This window comes from Ovis canadensis, chromosome 13, assembly GCF_042477335.2.
Source record: "Ovis canadensis isolate MfBH-ARS-UI-01 breed Bighorn chromosome 13, ARS-UI_OviCan_v2, whole genome shotgun sequence".
In the NCBI taxonomy this organism is placed as follows: domain Eukaryota; kingdom Metazoa; phylum Chordata; class Mammalia; order Artiodactyla; family Bovidae; genus Ovis; species Ovis canadensis.
The window spans coordinates 71,669,796-71,692,489 of record NC_091257.1 but is presented as its reverse complement, the minus strand read 5'-3'; the positions used below and the strand labels follow the sequence as shown (position 1 = coordinate 71,692,489).

At 44.3% G+C, this 22,694-nt stretch overlaps 3 protein-coding genes across 7 annotated transcripts in view; 1 reads left to right on the top strand and 2 right to left on the bottom strand.

Annotated features, from left to right (window-relative positions):
- Window positions 1-8,765, bottom strand: part of SYCP2 (synaptonemal complex protein 2) — a 74,035-nt gene extending 65,270 nt beyond the window's left edge. Inside the window, exon 1 of the mRNA XM_069546801.1 lies at window positions 8,632-8,765. The gene's annotated coding sequence lies outside the window, so the exon portion shown is untranslated. The remainder of the gene's footprint in view (window positions 1-8,631) is intronic.
- Window positions 8,766-10,381: 1,616 nt separating this feature from the next.
- Window positions 10,382-14,429, bottom strand: PPP1R3D (protein phosphatase 1 regulatory subunit 3D). The gene has a single exon (XM_069546800.1). The coding sequence runs from the start codon at window positions 13,602-13,604 to the stop codon at window positions 12,705-12,707; it is 900 nt and encodes a 299-aa protein (XP_069402901.1). The 5' UTR covers window positions 13,605-14,429; the 3' UTR covers window positions 10,382-12,704.
- FAM217B (family with sequence similarity 217 member B) lies at window positions 11,680-22,223 on the top strand. Of its 5 annotated transcripts, none has more exons than XM_069546799.1 (4): window positions 11,680-11,793; window positions 15,732-15,843; window positions 15,952-16,037; window positions 17,639-22,223. In XM_069546799.1, the coding sequence occupies exon 4, from the start codon at window positions 17,643-17,645 to the stop codon at window positions 18,789-18,791; it is 1,149 nt and encodes a 382-aa protein (XP_069402900.1). In that variant the 5' UTR covers window positions 11,680-11,793; window positions 15,732-15,843; window positions 15,952-16,037; window positions 17,639-17,642; the 3' UTR covers window positions 18,792-22,223. The 5 variants fall into 5 exon arrangements, with proteins under 5 accessions (XP_069402900.1, XP_069402895.1, XP_069402897.1 ...); XM_069546794.1 differs by lacking the exon at window positions 11,680-11,793 and adding an exon at window positions 13,848-14,141; XM_069546796.1 differs by lacking the exon at window positions 11,680-11,793 and adding an exon at window positions 13,881-14,146.
- The last annotated feature ends 471 nt before the right edge of the window (window positions 22,224-22,694 follow it).

Sequence of the window (22,694 nt, the reverse complement as noted above, 5' to 3'; positions counted from 1 at the left end):
GTTTGTAATAGAATCACAAGAAATCCAATGTAGAGGGCAGTTAATTAATTAAACCAAGAGGAATATAGGACTGTCTATCGTTAAACCACAAAAGACACTAGTCAGCCTACTTTCTAGCAGACATGCCAGGAAAGAAATTTAAGTGCCAATGAGAACATACATAATAGGCATACAAAAAGGGATAAGTTAAAAAAAAAAAATCTCCTGCATTTCCAAAGATTAGAGGGAAAAAAAATCTGATCCCTAGAGAAACATTTATTCCACATGCATAAGGAGACAAGTTTAAACACGTTTTTGCAGCATTGTTCTGAGTTCACTTCAGTCACTCAGTTGTGTCTGATGCTTTGGAATTCCATGGACTACAGCACACCAGGCTTCCCTGTCCATCACCAACTCCTGGAGCTTACTCAAACTCATGTTCATTGAGACAGTGATGCCATCCAACCATCTCATCCTCTGACATCCCTTTCTCTTCCTGCCTTCAATCTGTCCCAGCATCAGGGTCTTTTCCAATGAGTCTGTTCTTCAAATCAGGTGGCCAAAATATTGGAGTTGAAGCTTCAGCATCAGTGCTTCCAAGCAATATTCAGGACTGATTTTCTAAAGGATTGACTGGTTTAATCTCCTTGCAGTCCAAGGGACTCTCAAGAGTCTTCTCTAACACCACAGTTCAAAAGCATCAATTCTTTGGTGCTCGCTTTCTTTATAGTCCAACTCTCACATCCATACATGACTACTGGAAAAACCACAGCTTTGACTAGACAGATCCTTGTTGGCAAAGTAATGTCTCTACTTTTTAATACGCTGTCTAGGTTTGTCATTGATTTCCTTCCAAGGAGCAAGCGTCTTTTAATTTCATGGCTGCAGTCTCCATCTGCAGTGATTTTGGAGCCCGCCCAAAATAAAGTCTCTCAGTCTTTCCACTGTTACTCCACCTATTTGCCACGAAGTGATGCAACCAGATGCCATGATCTTAGTTTTCTGAATATTTAGTTTTAAGCCAACTTTTTCACTCTCCTCTTTCATTTTCATCAAAAGGCTCTTTAGTTCTTCGCTTTCTGCATAAGGGTGGTATCATCTGCGTATCTGAGGTTATTGATATTTCTCCTGGAAATCTTAATTCCAGCTTATGCTTCTTCCATCCCGGCATTCTGCACGATGTACTTTGCATAAGTTAAATAAGCAGGGTGACTATATACAGCCTTGATGTACTCCTTTCCCGATTTGGAATCAGTCTGTTCATCCAGGTTCTAACTGTTGCTTCTTGACCTGCACACAGATTTCTCAGGAGGCAGGTACAGGCAGCCTGGTATTCCCATCTCTTTAAGAATTCTCCAGTTTGTTGTGATTCACACAGTCAAAGGCTTTGGCATAGTCAATAAAGCATAATTAGATGTTTTCTGGAACTCTCTTACTTTTTCGATGAGCCAGCAGATGTTGGCAATTTGATCTCTGGTTCCTCTCCTATTCTAAATAAGCTTGAACATCTGGAAGTTCACGATTCATGTATTGTTGAAGCCTGGCTTGGAGAATTTTGAGAATTACTTTGCTAGCATGTGAGATGAGTCCAATTGTACAACAGTTTGAACATTCTTTGGCATCATTCTGAGTGGGAAAACTCAAAAGCACTTAGATCAATGCTGGGAATGGGAGAGGGGGCAAGGAATGAATAATGTGGCATATAATAGTCAATTTTGTGAATACAATAAACCCAAATTTTAGATATCTGCAGCCAAATAGTTTTAGTAATTAAAAAACATGCTGCCTGATGATAAATATAGCATAATTCCACTTACCTGAAAAAAGAAACTTTATATTATTTACAATTATCTCTAGGTACAATTTAAGTATACACACAATTGTGTGCATCCACCTGTGTATACAGAGAGGACATTCACTTACACCACTTAGGACAGTTTGACTATTCATCAGCTTATTGAGGAAAAAGAATAGAGAGCTGCACAAAACTGTGATCAGCTATTTGTTGAAGGGAAACTTCAGTTTTATTTGCAATTTACACTTATTTAACCTTTTAGATGTAAATTTGCACTAAAATGTAGGTAGGTAGGGTCCAAAACTAGGGATCAGTGAAAGGTAGGTTTGGGTTATTGTGAGGAAAGTGAAATTACCAAGAAATTACCAGTCTTTGCAAATAAGTAGCTAGTGTCCAGATGCTCCATACAAGTCTATCCAGGGCCTACTATGGTCTTGCCTCATCTGGTTTTGTCTATTCTAGCTTAAATACTAAATGGGTGATTCTAGGTCTGTGGCTTTCTGGGAATTCCAGAATACTAGCAATGATTCCAAGATCTCTAAATAGTGGGCAGTTGTTTTACCATTTTGCCTGTAAAATACTGGAAATGCAGGGACCCACAGTTTGCTTTCCCACTTCCCAAGGAGTGTCCCTATTTTCTACCTGGCTTCACTCTCTTTCTCATTCTCCCCAGGCCATCACAGAGGGATGAAAATTTAGCCTGTAGTAATGCAATTATGGAGGTAAGAAGTAAGTATTGGAGGCCAGCAACCAACAGGGAGATTAATAAGGAACCATAAGAGGAACAGCATAGACTAGAGAACCCTGAGCATTCACCACTGCCACTATCACCACAGGCCTGAAAGCTTTAGGAGGGAACATTCCTTGGAATAAAAGACAAAGAGGAGGGCACCATTGAATATCACAAAGGAAGTATAGAATAAAAACTTGAGATAAGAAGAGATGCATACATTCCAATATCTATTCTTTAAGAAACCTAGAAAAATTTTAAAACAAAAAAAGAACAGTGGGATGGCAACAGTTGAATAATAGCTAAGAACATTCCCAAAACAAATGCAAACATCCACAAATTGTAAGATTCCATGGAATTCAAGATAAATAAGAAAAATTACATCCAGACACATTGTAAGGACATTTCTAAATAAGAATAAAAGAGAAAATCTTAAGTCACTACAGCAAAAACAAAACACAATGCATGCAAAAGAATAAACATAACAGATTATGTTTTCACAATGCAATAAATTTAGAAATCAGCTGCAAAGGCAGCTTCAAACTTCCTATCTAAACTTAACCTAAACACATATATTTGAATAGTCCGTGGGATATTAAAAGACAGAAGTGACAAAATGTTTAAGTGACTAAGAAAACATTAACATACAAAAACCTAAAGGATACAAAGATTTATAGGATGTAACCAAATCAGTAAAGTGCAATTCATAGACTTGGATGAATTAATTAAAAGGTGAAAGAACTAGCCAAAAGAGAGACCCACAGGACCTCCAGATGGTAGTTATCAGAAAAGTACTTCAAAATAACTGAGTACTGTGTACACAATGATTGTAAGACTGAGAATGGTGGCAAAGAACTGGAAATGGGTGGGAGATAAGGAAGGCCAAGGAAATCTGAACCAAAGACCAAATAATTCTAGAAACGAAAATAGTCAATAGCAAGATTATTAAGAAAGAATAAAATGGATGGTTTTAATAGCAGATTAGACAGAGATGAAGTAAAAGTTTGAGAAACGAAGCGGTACCAGAAGAATATATCCAGAATGAAGTAGAGACAAAAATATGGCGGGGGTGGGGAAGTATCAGAAGTCAGATCAAGAACACATAAGTTATTAAGCCCCATGTATGTGTAACTATAAATCCAGGAAAGGAGATAGCGAATGTGACAGAATCAATACCTAAGATATGATGACTGACACATTCCCCAAACCAACAAAATGCATCAAACAATAGATTCAAAAAGCCCCATGAATCCCAGCAAAGGAAAAAGCAAAAACAAAAAACAAACCTGGGGTAACACAGAAAACTGCTGAAAATCAAAGTTCAAAATAAAAAAAACAAACTGCTGTCAGAGAGTAAAAAGGTTATTTTCAAGCAGCATCAATAAGACTAGTAGCTGACCAATAGAGACTATGAAAGCCAAGACTTAGAATAATAACTTCTTCAAAGTGCTCTAAGATTGGGCTTCAACTTAGATAGATGGATTTCACAGATCTATATGGAATTCCTGTAGAACAGCAGTAGGACACACATTCGTCTCAAGCACACATAGAATACTCTCCAGGAGAGATCATATATTAGGTCATAAAACAAATTTTAATAAATTTAAGAAGACTGAAATCATATCAAGCATCTTTTTGGACCACAAACTGAACAACCTAGAAAAAATGGAACCAATAAGAAATATATACAACCTGTCAAGACTGAGTTATGAAAAAACAAAATCTGAACAGATCAATTATTAGTGAAGAAACTGAATCAGTAATTGAAAACCTCTGAACAAGAGAGGTCCAGGGGGCTTCCTTGGTGACTCAGTGGTAAAGAATCCATTTGTCAAGGCAAGAGACCAGGGCTCCATCCCTAGCCTGGGAAGATCCCACATGCCACGGAGCAACAAAGCTCATGTGTCACAACTATGAAGCCTGAACTCTAGAGCCTGGGAACCACACTTATTGAGCCCTCACACTGCAACTACTGAACCTGTGTGCCCTAGAGCCCATGCTCAGCAATAAAAGACGCTACCACAAGGAGAAGCCTGTGCACTGCAACTAGAGAGTAGCCCCCACTCACTGCAACTAGAGAAAAGCCCTCATAGCAAAGAAAACCGGGCACAGCCCCCCCCCCAAAAAAAAAGGCCCAAGACTAGACCACTTCGCCAGTGAATTCTACCATCAAACTCTTCCAAAAAAAAAACCAAAAAAACAGAAGAGAAAGGAACACTTACAAACTTATTTCATTAGCCAAGCTTATTCTGATACCAAAGCCAGACAAGAACACTATAAGGAAAGAAACTAAAAAGTTCTGAAAGAAAAACGGCAAGCTAGAATTCTATTAACAAAAGTACTATTTAAAAATAAATGGAAGAATCATCCTCTTTGCTATTAAAATATATTACAAAGTAACAATTACAAAAAAAAAACACTAAAAATAGGAAATAAACAAATGGATAAATAACCAAGAGAATCCAAATGCATATCCAAGCATATATTTGAACTTCATATATGAGTAAGAAGGTTTTGCTAATAATAAATGTAAATTAGTCAATAAATACCCCCAAATGCCGAATGACATTGGGAAAACTAACTCAAAATATAAAAAATAAAATTAGGCCCCTGCTTCCCCCATTCATCATTCACAAAATAAACAATGAATTTACTAAAATGAAAATGTTTTAAAACCATTAGAAGGAAACCCAGGAGGATCTCTATGACTGAATGGTGAAAAAATTTGAAATAAAAAGCACAAAGCATAAAAATAGATTTGAACTTTTTGTATATCATTGTCTCTCTCTCACACACACACACACACACATTTCATTAAGGACTCTCTATTTAAGAGAGGATTAAGGATTCTTATTTACTCAGAATCCAGTACTCAGTACTGACCCAGCAAGTCCTATAACCATGAACACATTCACTCTCACAACTCATACCCTTTAAGCCCCCAAGAAACAATCCTCTTATCTATATCTTTAAAAGAAGGGGATAGGACTTCCCTGGTGGTTCAGGGTTATGAATCTGCCTGCCAGTGCAGGGGATACAGGTTCAACCCCTAGTCTGGGAAGATTCCACATGCTGCAGGACAACTAAGCTCATGAGCTACAACCACTGAGTCCTCGTGCACCCTAGGGCCAGCGCTATGCAACAAGAGAAGCCACTGCAATGAGAAGCCTGAGCACGGCAACTGGAGAAAGTCTACACAGCAACAGAAGACCTAGCGCAGACAAAAATAAATAAATATTATAAAAATTAAAGGAAGGGACTGCAGTTAATTACACTAGTCTGTTTATTCTGTATGTTTGAAATCTTACGCAACAATAATAAGTTTAAGGGACTTGGGGTGGGGGTGAGGGAGAAGCTGAAACAATGCAGAGAAGACTGCAGGTTGTGCTGATACTGACATTTTATTTTAGTCCCTGCTTCAGAAAGGAGATAAAACTTAAGCAGCCTAAGTGCTCAGGTAAGAGAAAAAGACATCAGTCAACTGTCAAATTATTTTTCTGGTAGAGCAAAACTAGTTGATTCTTGCAAAAGGAAAAGCTGCTTCCTAATAGTGCCAAACATCCATTTTCTTGCTTCTCTTTGTATTCTCACTCGTGGCTCTGGAAGTACTAGTAACTAAGTGCAGTGTTTGCAACAGGTGCACATGGTGCCAGAGAAACATTTTGTATTTCTAAGCAACCCATTATTGTTTGTTTCTACATAAATCTGGAAAACTGCATGGACATGATATGGACTATGCAGTTAGAGGGCAAACACAAGAATAGTGACTTTTTATAAAAATATTTAATAAGATTTATTAAAAATTTCAGTGCTATTGGAATAAATTATAATTAATGTTCACTAATAATTTGTATTTACCTTAGTTTTAAGAAAATTTTAATATTGCACTATTTCTTACACTTACATCATGTTTTTGGTGAAAATATACTCAAATTAGTACGTTTTGAACAAAATTACAGGTTGTTTTAATCCTTCAATCATACTGTCAATACAACACAGTAAAAATCTTGATTTATTGATTTTACTAAAATGAAAGTTTGTGAAATATATACTAATTCATGAATTATACAGGTTATTATACTTCTCCAACAATTCAGTCGATCAAATATCCATGATAAATGCATTCAAGTATCTTTGACATTTTTGCCAACACTCAAAAATAAGAGCTTCATACACATTTTTCTGTTTTGTTGCAATGAAGGTATCTGTCTGAAACTAAAGACTAGAACATTTTATTTCACAATTTGAAAATGTAATTAAAAAGTAAGCCAGAAAGAAAAACAGCAATACAGTATACTAACACATATATATGGAATTTAGGAAGATGGCAATGACGACCCTGTATGCAAGACAGGGAAGAGACACAGATGTGTATAACGGACTTTTGGACTCAGAGGGAGAGGGAGAGGGTGGGATGATTTGGGAGAATGACATTCTAACATGTATACTATCATGTGAATTGAATCGCCAGTATATGTCTGACGCAGGATGCAGCATGCTTGGGGCTGGTGCATGGGGATGACCCAGAAAGATGTTATGGGGAGGGAGGTGGGAGGGGGGTTCATGTTTGGGAATGCATGTAAGAATTAAAGATTTTAAAATTTAAAAAATAAAAACCTAAAAAAAAAAAAAGTTTGAATACTTAAAATATTTCAGGGGCTCTATTTGTACTTTTTCCCTACTGTCAGTAATTGTTGGGGCAGACCTGCCTATTACTTTACACTTTCCAGCATCACAACCACAACATTGTAAATTTGAATTTACATGTAATTTACAAAGTACTCTGAGACATGAAATACAACACGGAAGAATTACTTATGGCCAAGAGGCACACAAAGCTAAAAAGATGGTTTAGTTCCTAGTCTACTTTTGTTCAAGAAACCACTCTAGGGGAAGGAAAATTAATTAGCATCTACACAGGAAGATTTTTTAAGTAAGGAAACTGAACTCAACAATCCAGTTAACTCCTCCCTTCCTTCCAAGGCTGAATGCAAATTGACTTTAACAGAGCCCCAAATTGGGTACTAGCCATTAAACCAGACAAACATTTGCAGCTGAGAGGAAAGGCCGAGTCTAGAGGGTAAAGCGATACACTTCTTTCTACCATCACGAGTAAACAATTTAAAATATCTTTAAATGGCTTTGAAGTTCTGTGCACTAGAACAAGGAACAACAGAACGATCTAGGAGACCTAGCACGGAATAATAATTTTTCAAGAGTCTGCGTGCGTGTGTGTGTGGGGGGGGGGGGGGGGGCGGTCAACTAAGCAGATTTGGCGTTCCAGGCAAGCCTTACAGGATAAATGTGTATATGCAGGCCGATAAAAGGATTAAGGTTTAAAAAAAACACCCAACAACTTGTCAGAGGCATACATTTCCTCCCCAAAGCTGACTCAATGGAAACTACTAACAGTTTCGATCGTGAATCCGGACTCTTCCCAACACTACTCAAGTGTTAACACAAGCTATTTCACCAACAGCTGCAAAATGGCATCGCCCGTGAGCCCCAGACCCATTTCATCACTCTTCTGCTGGTACCGTGGACTCCACGACCCCACCCCGGAAAGGAGGGGCCACGGAGAACATTCTTGCGAAGAATGGCTGCGGGACGGGGAGAGGGGAAACGTGTGTGCACCGCTGCCGCGAGAACACACACCCACAGCCACCCCTGAGCGCATTTACATCGTCCCAGAAGCTAAGCCGTCGGGGCTGGAGGGGACCAGAGTCTGGGCTTCCGCGCCGGTTCCGAAACTCTGACCCGCGTGTCCACTCTCGTCACCATCAGTGTTCTGATTCTGATCAGTGCTCGCGTCCGCGGTCATCCGCGGGCCCGCGCGGCACCCCGCCCCTGAGCTCCATACCCGTCCAGGACACCAGCTACCCGAGCAAGACCAGCGCGGTCCAGGCCGCCGCCGGCCCCTCGCGACCACACGCCGCGAGACTCTTTGGCGCGAGGCCCGCACCGCCCACCCGACGCCCCGCCGGAGGCCGCCCCCACCCCCAGCCTTGGCTGCGCCACCGCGACCGTTTCTTCAACGGCTCCGCCTCAACGGTTAGGGGGCCGCTTGCTAGTTCCGCCGCCCCCGGAGGCCCAGCGGACGCCGCAACTCTCCCCTAACGCGCCCCACCGTCAAGGAAGCCCTCCCGGGAACCCAGCTCAATCTGTCGGCTGGAAGAGGCCTCCGCGAGGATCTCCTAGATTCGCTGCAGCCCGGCGTCGAGTCCCCGAACCTCCGTTGTCGCCTCTCCGCCTCAGGCGGCCAAGGGAGGGCGGGAAGCGCCCGTCCAATCGGCTTCGCGTGCGGTTCGGCACCACGTCCAATCAGCGCTGCCGCCGGACAGGTCCCGCCCCTCGCACCCGCGCAGGCACCTCCTAAGGCCGGAAAGGGAGGGCCAAGGTAGGCGCGGCTCGGAGCTTCAGGTAAGTGGGAGGCCGCGCGCGCGCAGGCCAGACCCCGACCCCTGACCCCGCTCGCCCAGCGGCCTCGCCACGAGAGGAGGCGCCAGCGTCCTTCCTCTGCTCTGTCTTCCCTCCCGCGGTGTGGACGCGCTGGAGGGGTAGACTGGGCCTGCCCTGCTCGCAGGACGTGAACCTGAAGGGCCAGAAGCGCCAGCGGCCCTAGGAGATCCCCGGGCTCCCCACAGCCACCCGGGAAGGCTGGACGGGACCGCAGAGACACTAGGGCCCTAGACGAACCTGCGGGGACGCGTGGTTAGAGTTCCCTGAAAGAGGCCCACGTTGCGGGCCAGCAGAGGGCAGCAGAACCACTCCTGATCAGCCTCCGCTGACCACCGCGCTCCGCCTCGCTCCCCAGGCCACGCCCACCTCGCCCCGGCCCTGTCTCCAGCCCAGGCCCTGCTCAGGTTTCCTAGAAGCAGGTTCTGCGAATGAGTGCTCTCACTAACTTGAATCCCAGACCCCTCGGGGACGGGGACAGAGCCCTGAGGCCGTCTTGGCTTGGCACTGAGCGAATGAAGTGTTTCCCCAGGGATTTTAGAATGTTTCAGTTTTAAAGTATCAGTTTAAATGATAAAAGCAATGGATGATTGTGGTGTAAATTAGGGAATTCAAAATTACAGCAGACAAGCAGGTCAAAAATTAAAAACAATGACTCCTCACCTTGCCACTTTTTAGTAGAAGAAAAACGTTTAGAGCCCTTTTTATTGTTCAGAAAATCCAAGGATTATGTCGTAAATGTCACTACCACATGCAAGAAAATATCATTGATTTTATTTAATTTCATTTGACTTGTTTTTAAATAGGTCTTTATGTTAGATGGAAAACCTTATCAGTCATAATCCGAATGGACATTCAATTAAATTTAACAAACTCTTCTCACATGGCAGAGAGAAGGTGGGCTTTGCAGTGGGTTTGAATGCTAACCTTGCTACTTACCAGCGGTGGAGCTTTAGGTGAATTACTTAAATCTCTCTGAGCTTCATTCTTTTCAGCTGAGAAATGGGGCTATTATCTACCAGATAGATCCGGGAATTGGTGATGGACAGGGAGGCCTGATTCATGGGGTCGGAAAGAGTCTGACAGGACTCAGTGGCTGAAGTGAACTGATCTAACAGTGCAGTTTTCAAGATTAAGTGACATCAAATACAGCACCTAGCATTGTAGGCCAGCAAATAAGAGAGAACATAAGTTGGTTTCCTTTCCCTGTGTTCAAAGCTCTGTAATTGAGTGACAGTCACCATGATGTGTGTGTGGAGGGGGCGGGGGGTGAAGATACACAGTAGTTATTCCTACATGGGCTTCAATAAGCAATAAGATGAAGTATGTGTTTTCCTAGAGCTTTCTTCCTATGTAATACTGACCTGGCATAAAAGGATGCATCTCAGTTTCTCAAAGACACACACGACTGCTGCTGAAGCTCAGGTGACATCATAAAATGCATTTATTTATATTGGCAAGATACTAAACATGACAGCATTCTAGGAAGGATAAGACATGTGAAATGTCTTAATCAACACATTTCTAAAGCCTTGTTTCACACTAATCAGGCCACAAGAAAAACACACTTCAACCAACAACTTGTGCACATATACTTTAATAGTGAGGCTTAGGTGAAGTCATCTTAAATGGCTTGTATTAAAATATGTTTGCAGAGATAACCCAACAACTGCACAGGTCACAACAAAACTTGAATATCTAGGCTATGTCACTGTGTTTTCAGGCCTGCAAATCTTAAGCTGTCCCAAAGCTGCTTTATTAACTAGGCAGGTATATTTAAGCTTTAAAGTTTTCAAAGGCACAGGGAGGTTCTCTTAATATTGAAGATACAACATTTACTACATATTCTGTGACCAGATCTTTTTTGGAAAATGATCTTTACACAGATTATAAGATTCTCCACATGCCTTTACATAGCAATATATGTCAGCTCCTGCTCATATGTGAACACCCTGGACAACTGCTTTGCACACTGGGCTAGGATCCAGGGCATAGTGGCCAAGGCCCTCATGGGTTTACTGACCTAACTGGACAGTTTGTCAAACAGCAGGAAATGCGACCAGGCTTCTTTGCCTCTTGCATGTCAATGGAGTACACAGTGCTAACAGCCAGTGATTGTTCAATTCAGTCACAATGTTTTAAATCAGAGTTCCATATTCTTAGACCAGAAGGTACCAAAGAAAGCCATCCTTGTTGCTGGAATTTTTAAAAACACTGAAGTTGCCATTATAAGAAAAGAAATTGGTTAAAAGGCAAAATGCATCCTTTGCATACTTACTTGACAAACGGTAACAAGCATTCAAATATTTAGAGTTAATTCACTGGTGACAGCTATCACAAGATTTATCGAACTGGCTTCAGCTCTTGGAAACCAGCTTCCCAAGTTGGAGACCACCTCCACCTTAGCTGGGTTTTCACACCTCTGTGCTAGCACCTGCTGTCAGACCACCACTCAGCACCAAGAGAAATAGCCCCTCGCTGAGAGTTTTAAGTTGTTGTGGCACTCTGCAGGAGACAATGGCCTTGACTTCTTGGTTGGAAAGTTTAAAAAAAAAGCATTTAACATTTTAAAATTGGAAAACAAGTCCAGACAAGGCTACAAAGTTATCTATCTGAAGGCACAAAGATTAAAGTTGGCAGGTAGTTGATAAAACCAGGCATATACAAATACAGCTTAAAACAACTAAAATGTATAAATATTTGTGTATTCTCCCTCCAGTCTGGTTGTTGCTGAAAATACCTGCTAGTTCCACTTGATAATGTGACTTCTGAATGATGATTGCTGGAATCCTGGACACTTAAGACATCAAGAGTCACCATAATCGTCAAAAAGGTAATTGTAAAGGGCATTGTTGCCCAAATTCCACAGTTTCCTGAAAACTGAAATAACTTAAGGTGGAATTTCTTTAAATACTTAGGTAGCTCAAACCTAAACAGAGTGGCCTGATAAAGTGCAGATACACAATTATCAAACATGTAAAATAAAATACATAAAGTGCAAAGAAACACTGCAGAAGGGGCTGTTTTGCTAACTAAAAGTTCTAAATGTTTTCCTTCTTGGCAGTTGCTGATGGAGGAGACACACAGCCTAATGGGGCAGCCTGAACTCCCAGGAAGGATTGTATGATGACGGAAGAGGCATCAATTTCTTGCCTATTAATAGTTTCCCGGCTGTTAGAAGCCTACAGACATTGGCATGCAAATGTGACTTCAGGTTTTCCTTGTCCCAGGGCAGGAAAGCTTCAAGGGACCATGATGGGGGTCACAGCATATACATTCTGTTTACAGTGGGCACAAACAGACAAGAATGACCTTTTTTTTTTTTTTTTAAGCTTATTAAGAATGTTCCCAAGAAGGCACTGGCTAAGGGTAAAATGTTTCAACATCGCAGTGATGATAAATAAGAGCTATATTCACAGAGACGCGATCACACATGCAAAAGCCACAGGCTTTCCCAGTTGCAGGGCGCAGGCCTTTCCAAAACCACCTGCCTGGGCCTTCTTCATAGGGCCAACTCACTCGTGCATCTACTCACCCAGCACCCCACCCAGCACATGACAGCCCGGCCTTCTGGCATCGGAGGCCACGGTTTAGACCAAGTGACCCAGACATTTCAAGTAAAAGCATAGGCGTGCCACAGCGAGCACACCTTGCAGCTGCGGGAATCGAGGTCCGACAGCTCCGGCTTGGGGGTGGAGTGTGAGGCAGGGCCACCTCCCAGACGCACGAGCCCCGCCAGGAAGCTCAGATAAAGTGGATCCAGCTCTCCTCGCACTCCCCGCGCGGCATGTGCAGTGCGTGGTTGCGGCACGTGAGACTGTAGTCGCGGCCGTCGTTGTTGTCCCAGTGCTCGGCTCCGGCCACACGGTAGCGCAGCGCGAAGTGCACGCGGGAGCCCAGCTCCAGCAGGAAGGGCGGCACCGGGAAGCCGAAGGCGAAGACGTCCTCGGAGCCCCCGGAGCCTGCCGGCCCGCGCCACCGCGCTGCCACCTCGTGCGCGCTGCGCCAGTCCGAGAAGGTGTAGCGCACTGCCACCTGCTTCTCGAAGGCCACGTTGCGCACGCGCACCGTGCCGCTGATGCCCAGGTCCGAGCAGGTGACACGCTCCAGGCACACGAGCTGGCGCCCCAGGCGCTCGCCAAAGTCCGGAGCCTCGACGGGCGGCGGGAAGTCGGGCACCAGGCACTGCAGAGTGAACTCCAGGTCCTGGCTGCTGCAGCACAGGTCCGAGTTGATGGCGAGTCGCGACAGCACGTGCAGCGGCACGGATGGGTCTTCGCCCGCATTGAACACCTTGACCTGCGCCAGCTCCAGGCCCAGCGCGTCAGCGAAGCGCACGCGGTGCTGCCGGCTGCAGCCGGGTCGGCACGCAGCACCCGGAGCGCCCGCGCCCTTCTGGCGGCGCTCGGGCGAGCTGGGCAGCGAGCGCGCCCGCCGCAGGATGATGGGCCGTAGGCTGGGGTCGCAGCCGGACGCCGCGGGCGGCGGCGGCGGCGCGCTGCCCGGACTCCCCGGGGGCCGGCAGGGCCGCGGCTCCCGGGCCGCGCCGCCGTCCAGGTCAGAGAGGCAGCTGAGGCTCCGCGGGGCGGGCTTCCGGAACCCAACGGTGGCGGGGAGGACCGCCGAGCCCGAGCCTCTGGACATGGCCCGGCCGACCGTCGAGAGATGGGGAGGCGGAACCGAAGGGCGGCCTCCCTCCCGACCCTGAGTCCGCTCCTCCGGTGTCCCGAGACGTGCTCAGCGACCCTGGGGAGGGTCCGCTGGAACCGCCGCCTGCAGAGGACGCAGTAGGCCGGCTGCGCGCTCCCCTCGTCCGCCACCTGGTCCCTCGAGTCCTCCCCCTGGTTTTCCGCTTTGGGCAGGGGGAAAAAAAAAAAAAGCTGGTTTCCAGGACGAACGCTTCCTCGCGCGGACGCTCCTCGAGGCCGCAGCGGAGCGCGGGGTGGCGGCGGCCTCGGGCTTCCTCCGGGTGCGGGGAAGGCGGTGTCCGCCCAGCTGCCCCGCCCAGCGGCCCCTTCCCGGCCGCGCTTTACTCACCCGGCCGCGACTTGTCGGAGCAACTTCCCGGCGAGCCTCCGCCCCGCCCCTCGTGACGCGGCCGGCGCGGACTCCCGCGGCCCAGCGCAGCCGTCTGCCTCCCGCCCTGCCCCGCGTCACGTGTCCTCCGCGGCCGCGAAACAGGTCTGGTCAGTGTCTGTCTGCGTCCGGCCGGCCAGCGCGCCGATCGGTCCCAGATCGGCGTCTGCTCGCGCGGAGGACCCGGAGCATGCACGCTGCGGTCACCGGATTTCTGGGCTAACGCGGGCGGGGGAGGGGCGCACCACTCGGCCTGCTCAGGAGCCGGTCCCCGGCTCATTTTAAGCCTCGAGGGTAGCCAGCTCTCTGGACGTTTGCGCTGCAACACGGACCCTAGGCCAGACCGTGGGAGCCTGGCTGCGTAGACGAGAAGCGTCCTGTCCCCGCATCACCCACAATGCTTTGCTGCGGGGACCGCTGGCCTTGTCCCTGGGGGTTGGGGAGGGGGCGGCGCTGCTGCTACTGCTGTCTCCAGAGAGGCTCCAAACCGGAGAGGAAGATATGAGAACAAGGGTTAAGACCCTGTGACAAATAATAAGGCTGCCTTTAAACAGTCTCTGGCGCTTGGGACACATTTTTGTAGGCAGAATCCAGACTTTTAGCTTTGCTCCCGAACCTTCAGGGAAACCAGAGCTTGCTTTCAGCATCCTTAGGGACCGTGCAGGCTGTCACCTCTTTGCTCTCAGTAACTTTGTCCAGAAAACAGCATAGCCCAGGGTGTAAAGCTTGCCAGGTGAAATGAAGTGGAGAAGATGGAGTGCACTTTCTAGAGAGTTCTAGAGTGTTCCTATACAATCTAGAGGGACAAGGCAGCAGGAAAACCAGACTAATGAAGGGGGTTGATGAATGTTTTCTACATCTGAAACGAATCGAGCAGTTGATTATGGTCTCATTCATTGGTTGTAAGGGCCCGCATGTGGTTTTCCTTCTCATCATATGTACAGGGACTAAAATGGCATACCTGCTTATTTTGAAAAATAACAGAGCAGAGTTTTAGGAGGGAAATAAAAATGTATAATCCCAACTCTTCCATTTTTTCAGAGGCAGGGGATTTTATGGAAGAAAGAAGATTCACATTCAAATGGGGCACTTTTAGTAGACCACTCAAGAGCGGAGAAGCAGCCTTGGGTGGTACCAATCGACAAAATGTCACAGAGAGAGAACATTGCGTGATATGTATTACACTGATAAATTTTTCATGGACTGATGTGACAGTGAAGGCAGGAGGCCTGAAAGGGGGCCTTTCCAATAGAGTTCAAGCTCCATGAGAGTAGGATAGGTATCTAACCCTGCTGTTTTCTAGGCACTCTATTTGTCGAAGGAATGAATGAATGGACACGGGAACTTTGGAGTAACAGCCAAACTTAATTAGCCCCACAGAAGTCCTCAAAAAATTATTTCCAAGGAGATTTTGTGTGTATGTGCATGTGTGTGTATGTGCATTTGTGTGTGTGTGTGTGTGTGTGTGTGTATGGGGAGAGAGATGAAATCCATTTATAGTAGTGTGATCTTGTATCTAATACCCACTGTGAAAAACAAGCAAAATAGATTAAACCATAAATAGAAGGCAATATTCCCCCATTCAAACTTTTTATACAATTTGAATATTTAAGAACAAAAAAGTGAAAAGCAGCATGATAAGGGTGATAGGGTGTTTGCAGTTGGTACTTAGCGACACTGTTCTGTTGCTTCTAGTTCCGGTGGTCAGGCACCCTGCCCAAATATTAGAGGAGGAAAGAAGCCACTTCCCCTGCTGTCAGCATCTTCCAACAGATTGAGCAAGAATATTTCCAGCACTACAGAAAAGGTGATGTAAACTTAAGTAAAAATCTCATTTAGATTTGTTCTGGTTTTTCATGTTTCGTGTGTGTGTGTGTGTTTAGGGTGTTTATTAACTATATGTCTTTCTTTTTAGACAGTCTATCCAACCCTAAATGATGATCAGCCATGTGAATTTTTCAAGAAAGGGAATAGGGTGAATGAATCTTATCAGAAAACCAGGTAAATACTTTTTCATGTAATTACTTTATCTTGCAAAGGGAGCATGTTCTCCAGATTGATATGTGTGGCTGGGAGAAAAATGTCTGTAGACAAAAGTATATACACCATATTTCTTGTCTGACAGAAATGGTTTTAAACATTACTAGTTGGTAAAAATTCTAGGAGGTCATAATTCTTGCACTGTTAGCAGAATCCACAATTTTGGGTAATCATCTTTCTATGTTTCCTTTTCTATAAAAAGGATACTAGTAATAACTTTTATGGATGCACATAGACAGCTAGAGGTAAAGGAAAGTTTTAACAATGTCGGTTATGAGTTCTAAATCATGGCAATTACTTTATCCATTTCTTCATTTTTTTCAACATTTATTGAGCACATGTTATGCTGCTGGCAATAATTTAACCTCCTCCATGTTTATTAAGAGGTGGCACATTTTCAAGTAATCGCTTATTGTGGTAGAGACCTGCGGCAAATGAACCTCTGAGGTTTCCATGAAGCATGTTTACCATCCCTTTTTTTTTTAAACCACACCAGACTGATGTTGCTGAGAAGTATTATTCATCTTGGTAAAGTACACTGTTGTTGGTAAATAAGTAGAAAAGAAAATATCTTCACCTCTGAGATGAGATGCTGCCTCAGAAATAAATTAGAGGACGAATCAGTTGCCGTGCTAGTAATGTGTACAGTATTCATGAGATCTGCCTCCCCACCACTCAAAGGGCAGTATTAACAAGGCCCTACTGCAGAGCATGGGGGAGCTGTGTTAAAAATTATCTTAGGATAAACCATAGTGGAAAAGAATATTTTTAAAAAAAGAATGTATATGTATGTATAAGTGAATCACCTTGTTGTGCACCAAAAACTAACGCAACAGTGAAAATCAACTATACTTCAATTTTTAAAAATGATAAAATTTTAAAGAAAAAAGTAGCATTTAAGCCTTTTAAAAAATTTATATTGTTATAAGGCATTGTGTGATTTTATTCCTATCCCTCTAAACACTGCTTTCCCTAGTGTGTTTTCTATTTAAAGATATGCTGACACTTTGATAAGCTTTTGGCTTAAGGTGTAGGTTGTATATGCTACAGTTTTCCTTAGGATATTTGCTGGCTCAGAGTTACCACCAACCAGTGATTAAGTTCTGTAAAACGTGTATTTTACATCCAGTCTACATTTAATTTAAACTAGGTATGTAAAAGAAAGGTGTGGATTTTATTTGTTTGTGTTATTAAACACTGCTCATCATTAACAACAGACTGAGTGTTCTACAAGAGATATTTTTCAAAGTACACACAATGGGTTTAAGATGGTAATATAAGTACTTTACGAAATGTTAGTGTTTTTCTTAGAAGCTAATATTTGATGCAAAATGAATCCATGCATTTACTTCTGGCACCTGCTTTATATTAATATTATTTCCTAAATAGAGTATCAAGTGGAAAACTGTCCTATAATTTGCAAGTTTAGAGGCCTCACATTTTCTAACCCGTTGTCATAGCTGAAGTGTACAACTAGAGGCTTCTTTTGATTACTTTCTTAAAATCATCAGAAGGCCAGTTTGTGTCACATGGACTAAGAATTGCAATTTTATTTCTCGCAGCAGTATGAATGCAGGCCCATCTCGGACTAAAGTACAACATCCCAAGAATTCCAGAAAAAGACAGAGTAAACCCCAAGTCCCCCACATTTCTTCCCAGCTGAAAAGCAGTCTCAGAGGTGTCCCCCAACTGACTGAGGATAAGCTGAAGGAAAGCATTTGCCCAGAAGGAAACCCCGAAAGGAGTCCCCTCGGCCCCAGATATCGGGGGCTCTCAGGGAACAAGTTGTTTCTGGACTTTCAGTCCATGAAAATCATCAAAGAAGATGCCGAGGAGGAGGACAGTGCCAGTGACCTCTCTGATTCAGAAAGGATCGCCATCCCCCCATCCCCCCTCACGCCTCCTGATCTTCACCTTCGAGCGGAAGAGATTGACCCGGTTCACTTCGATCTGCACCCAGGGCAGGGCCCCACCTGGCCTGAATACTGTTACCCCGACTTCCTCCCGCCCCCGTGCAACTCCTGGGACCTGCGGGACATGGCCATGCTCCTGTACTCCGAGCGCAGGACAGAGGCTGTGCCCAAAACTGGGGGACTCCTAGGCAAGTACGTCGACAGGCTCGTCCAGCTCGAGTGGCTGCAGATCCAGACCATCCAGTGTGAGAAAGGCAAGGTGGCCAAAGGGAGGCCTCCCACTGCCCCTGGGACCTCGGGGGCCCTGAAGAGCCCTGGGAGAAGCAAGCTGATGCCCAGCACTCTGTCCAGGCCTCAGCAGGAAGGGCCTCTGAAGTCGGGCCTTTCACGAAAGAAAGACACGCTCTGCAAGGAAGTCCATCCATTCTGTTACACTGGTGAGGCTTTCCCCAGACCTCTTGATGTGCTGAGCAGTAGCCGATTATGTTCTCAGAAGCAAACCCTGGAGGAGCAGAAAGACAAGAAGAAAAAGAAATCCAACAAGAGCTCCAGGCTGCAGCCCTGGGACTTATCCGGTGGGGACGGTGGCCCCAAGATCGAGAGTAATGGGAACCTCCGTGCACACCGGCCGCCAGCCGTGATCCTGGATCCTGCGGACGGCTGCAGGGCTGCCCAGGCACCAGCACACACAGGTCTTAAGAAGAAGGGAAACGTGAGTAACTGTGCTCATGCCACGATATCCAGCGAGAAAAAGCTCAAAACGAATGGAGGAAAGCAAAATACATGCAAATTCAAGAAATAACTGAGATGATGAGTTGCAAGAACCTGCAGATGACTCAGTATTAAAGCTCTTCCGAAAGTTCCCCTCCAGTGAATTGTAAGAGACTTCGGGTTTACTGACCTTGAGGGGGTGGACAGTTCTTTAGTCCACCCACCCTCACCTCCACCCCTGCCACACAGGGTTGTTTTCAAAAAAAGAAGTCTTTAGGTAATCATACTCTGTGTTGACAGTCTTAGGCAAACTTGAGGTAAACATCAGCCAAAGTCTATGCCACAGAAAGAAATAAAACCACTGCTCTCTAGCGGGACTTGAGTGAACTCCGCTTCTGAAATTTCAGCCACAGCATATGTGAGCTAGTGGGTATGGCTTCAAACAGTAGAGAATCCTGTGTATCTGAGACAGGGCTCTCTGCGCCCTGGCCCTAAAGGATTCAAACAGAAGTTCTGGCTGTTTCACCCCAGGGGAGGCTTGGGCCCTTCCTCAGCAGCATCTATTTTGAGCAAAGTCATTTATCACTAAGTTTCCTGCTTTTGGGAGAGAGTGGAGTCTAGGGCTTCCATGCGCTTTCCGTAACATGGGTTTTGTTTTGTTTTTAAGAAGGCCTTTTAGAGGTAGTGTGAAGTCAACTTTTTGTATTCTGTCAGCATGCAGACTTCATCCCAGTGGAGGTTGGTGGGTCTAAGTGTGGTTGTTGGCAAGTGGTGGGAGGAAGAATGAAATGTTGATACCTGGAATTCCTGGCGGGTGGCGTCTCTGAAGAGATGCCACAGGTAAACCACCTCTTAGAGTTTGCAAATGCAGGGCCTATAATCAGACCAGATACACACGGAACCACTTTGAGTGGAACCCTTATTACATTCCTGATTTGGGACCTGGCCCCTCTCTGTTGTAAAATGATAATCTGTCTTCATTTGCAAGAGCAGGACTTTATAATCTTGCTTTATAATCTTGGGGGAGGGAGCATGACTAAAGTTACTGAATGAATGTCTTCACATCCTTACATGGCCCTGTGGCTTCCTGAGCTCCCTAAATGCTTCTTATTTAACTGCTGTTAAGTCACAAAGATAGAAGGCAGGAGGAGAAGGGGACGACAGAGAATGAGATGGTTGGATGGCATCACTGACTCAATGGACATGAGCTTGAGCAAGCTCCAGGAGTTGGTGATGGACAGGGAAGCCTGGCGTGCTGCAGTCCATGGGGTCAAAAAAGTCGGACACGACTGAGCAACTGAATTGAACTGAAGTCACATCTACTTGTCCCGGTGGTTGTGTGAGGAGATTGATATTATTGTAAAAATCTTTAAAACCTTTGGTGGACAATTCTTGATGTACAGTATGTTTTAATGACTATAGCTGATTTTATTCCTTCAAACAATTCTTCTATTTTTCTTTGTATATATGCTTCTGTTTTTCATCTTTGGGGCAAATGAAAAACTTGGCACATTTCATTTGAAAATATTTACCAACTGGCAGACTTTTCACCCAGCAATTCAGTGTCATCCAAGTCACTGTTTAAGTTACCATAAAGACAGGATGTATTTATACATAATTAAAATAATAGGCCAAAATTGAATATTAAGATGCCATATGAAAATCTGATCTTAATCGTAGTAGCAAAAATGTTGATGGTAGTCCTTTTCTTTTAAGACTTTATTTCCATATTCCCTCTTGTATTCTTTCTTCCTCACACTGCCCTACTGGAGAAAGCGCTGGTTACGTTAAGATCTTAGGCCTTTTTATAAACGAACGAAAGATGTGTATCTGGCCAGCATCAGTTCCATGGTTCGCAATTATACCGTAACATTTGTACTCAGTATAAGTACGGTATTTTGAAAACGTAGTGCTATTCATAACTTTTCCTTCCTGTGGTTCCTGAGCATTCCCCCACATGTCCTTCAACGGCCCTGCTTCTGTGAGCACTGATAAGCAAGTCCTGTCTATACCCCACTCATGATTTCTTTTTCTGCTAGATGTTCATTCAACTCTGTATGAAGTTTCAGGGCCAATCAATCTCTGTAAGCATGTTACACACACATATATGATCCTGACATTAATCCTAATAGAAACCCAGGGCTTCTGCTGAGCTGCTGCCTCTCGCAGTAGCACACGTGTGCGGGAGATCTGGACGGTGACATGGTTCACCTTTCCTGGCCTCGTGTATGTCTGAGCTGATTAAGAAATGTTGAGGTAACACCTCGGATGTTACATTTGTTCCTTGCTCTTTGACTTGGTTGCTTAATTCGGAAGCATATATAATGTCACATGTTAGGACAGTTTGGAAAGCCTGAAAAAGTGGCTTTGCTTGTTTACTTTTTTGCCTCTGGTTGGTAATTGTGGTTGGCTCTGAGCTCCTAAGGAATATAGGTTCATTACAGAGCAGAAGCACACTTCTGTGATTTCTGATGCACACATCTTAATGCACTAAATGCTGCAAATAAAAATCGTTTTGCCACTTGAGCAGACTACATTACAGAGTTGAGTCATGAACTCATTCAGTCCATCAGATTGAAGCCATGGAATCTTGTGACATGAGTCACTGTATTCCTTAGTAGTGCCGGTCATTTCTGTGCAGTTGTTTACATACATGTTGCATTTAAATCAACTAAAGTAACCAATAAAATGGTAGCAAAAAAAGAACTCCAAAGTTTAGAAAAAGTGCTAAGAACTGTTGCAGGTTTGGAATCAAGGCGAAAAGTTGTAAAAAACTACAAAAGTGAACTACAAAAACATATCAATATTAGCTACAATTGTTTGCTGCTGCTGCTGCTGCTGCTAAGTCGCTTCAGTTGTGTCCGACTCTGTGCTACCCCATAGACGGCCTCCTACCAGGCTCCTCTGTCCCTGGGATTCTCCAGGCAAGAACACTGGAGTTCGTTGCCATGTCCTTCTCCAATGCATGAAAGTGAAAAGTGAAAGTGAAGTCGCTCAGTCGTCCGACTCTTGGCAACCCCATGGACTGCAGCCTACTAGGCTTCTCCGCCCATGGGATTTTCCAGGCAAGAGTACTGGAGTGGGGTGCCATTGCCTTCTCCGTACAATTGTTTAGGTTGGCACTATTTCTCTTTAATGACTATAAACTGACTGAAAGTTTGTAACTTAATTGGGATAGCATGGGGTTGGCAACCTATGACAAAAAAGATGGGGGGAGAGGGTATCACTGGTGTGTAGTGGTTCTTGGGCCTATTTGGTTAGTTTCCAGAGAGAAGAATTTCTACCGTTTATGTTTAAATATCACCCATTTCCTCTTTCCTTTGTGCTCATTTACAAGAGTAGTAAAAGAAAAATATAAATTTCTTGGTACTCTATTTCAAGGTAATAAAGAAGCAGTATTTATTATTTATTCATGAACATGTACAGAGCACCATTCAAAATGCAGCATATTTGTTATTTGCTATGTAATTATTGTATGCTTGGTTTTGTATATAATAAAACAATACACATAGGTTTTTGTGAATCTGGGCTTTTTCCTTCCTTGAGATCAACTGAACATCGGGAAAACACTATGTGGATTTTTCTGGTATGGTTTTGATTTGCTTTTTATGCAGTTCTAGTTCAGAGTTTGTCTTTGTTCTCCATGATTAGTTCAAAAATCTGCTGAGGGGGAAGTTCTGTCCCAATTACTTTCTTAATTCTGAGCAGCAGACATGACAACAGGCCTAGATGCATCTGAGGAAGATTCCTGGCTGCACCTTTCCTGAGTCCCTCTTCTTATTATTATCCCCAAGGGTGGTTAGGGACATAGATGGAAATTCAATAAAATTAATATGTTAGAAATAAATTGCATTTTAATGTACATGTCCAGAAACGAGCCCTGTTCTTTCGAGGGAGTCCCCAGGTTAGGAAATAGCAATTGTGAGCAGCTACTGCTGTAAACATTCTGAAAACCTTTTAGTTCCTCTTTCTAAATTCACTGTGACAATGAGGT

Bases quoted from the DNA above. Each gene is read 5' to 3' on its own strand.
- FAM217B (XM_069546799.1), top strand. From the start codon at position 17,643: ATGAATGCAGGCCCATCTCGGACTAAAGTACAACATCCCAAGAATTCC.
- PPP1R3D (XM_069546800.1), bottom strand. From the start codon at position 13,604: ATGTCCAGAGGCTCGGGCTCGGCGGTCCTCCCCGCCACCGTTGGGTTC.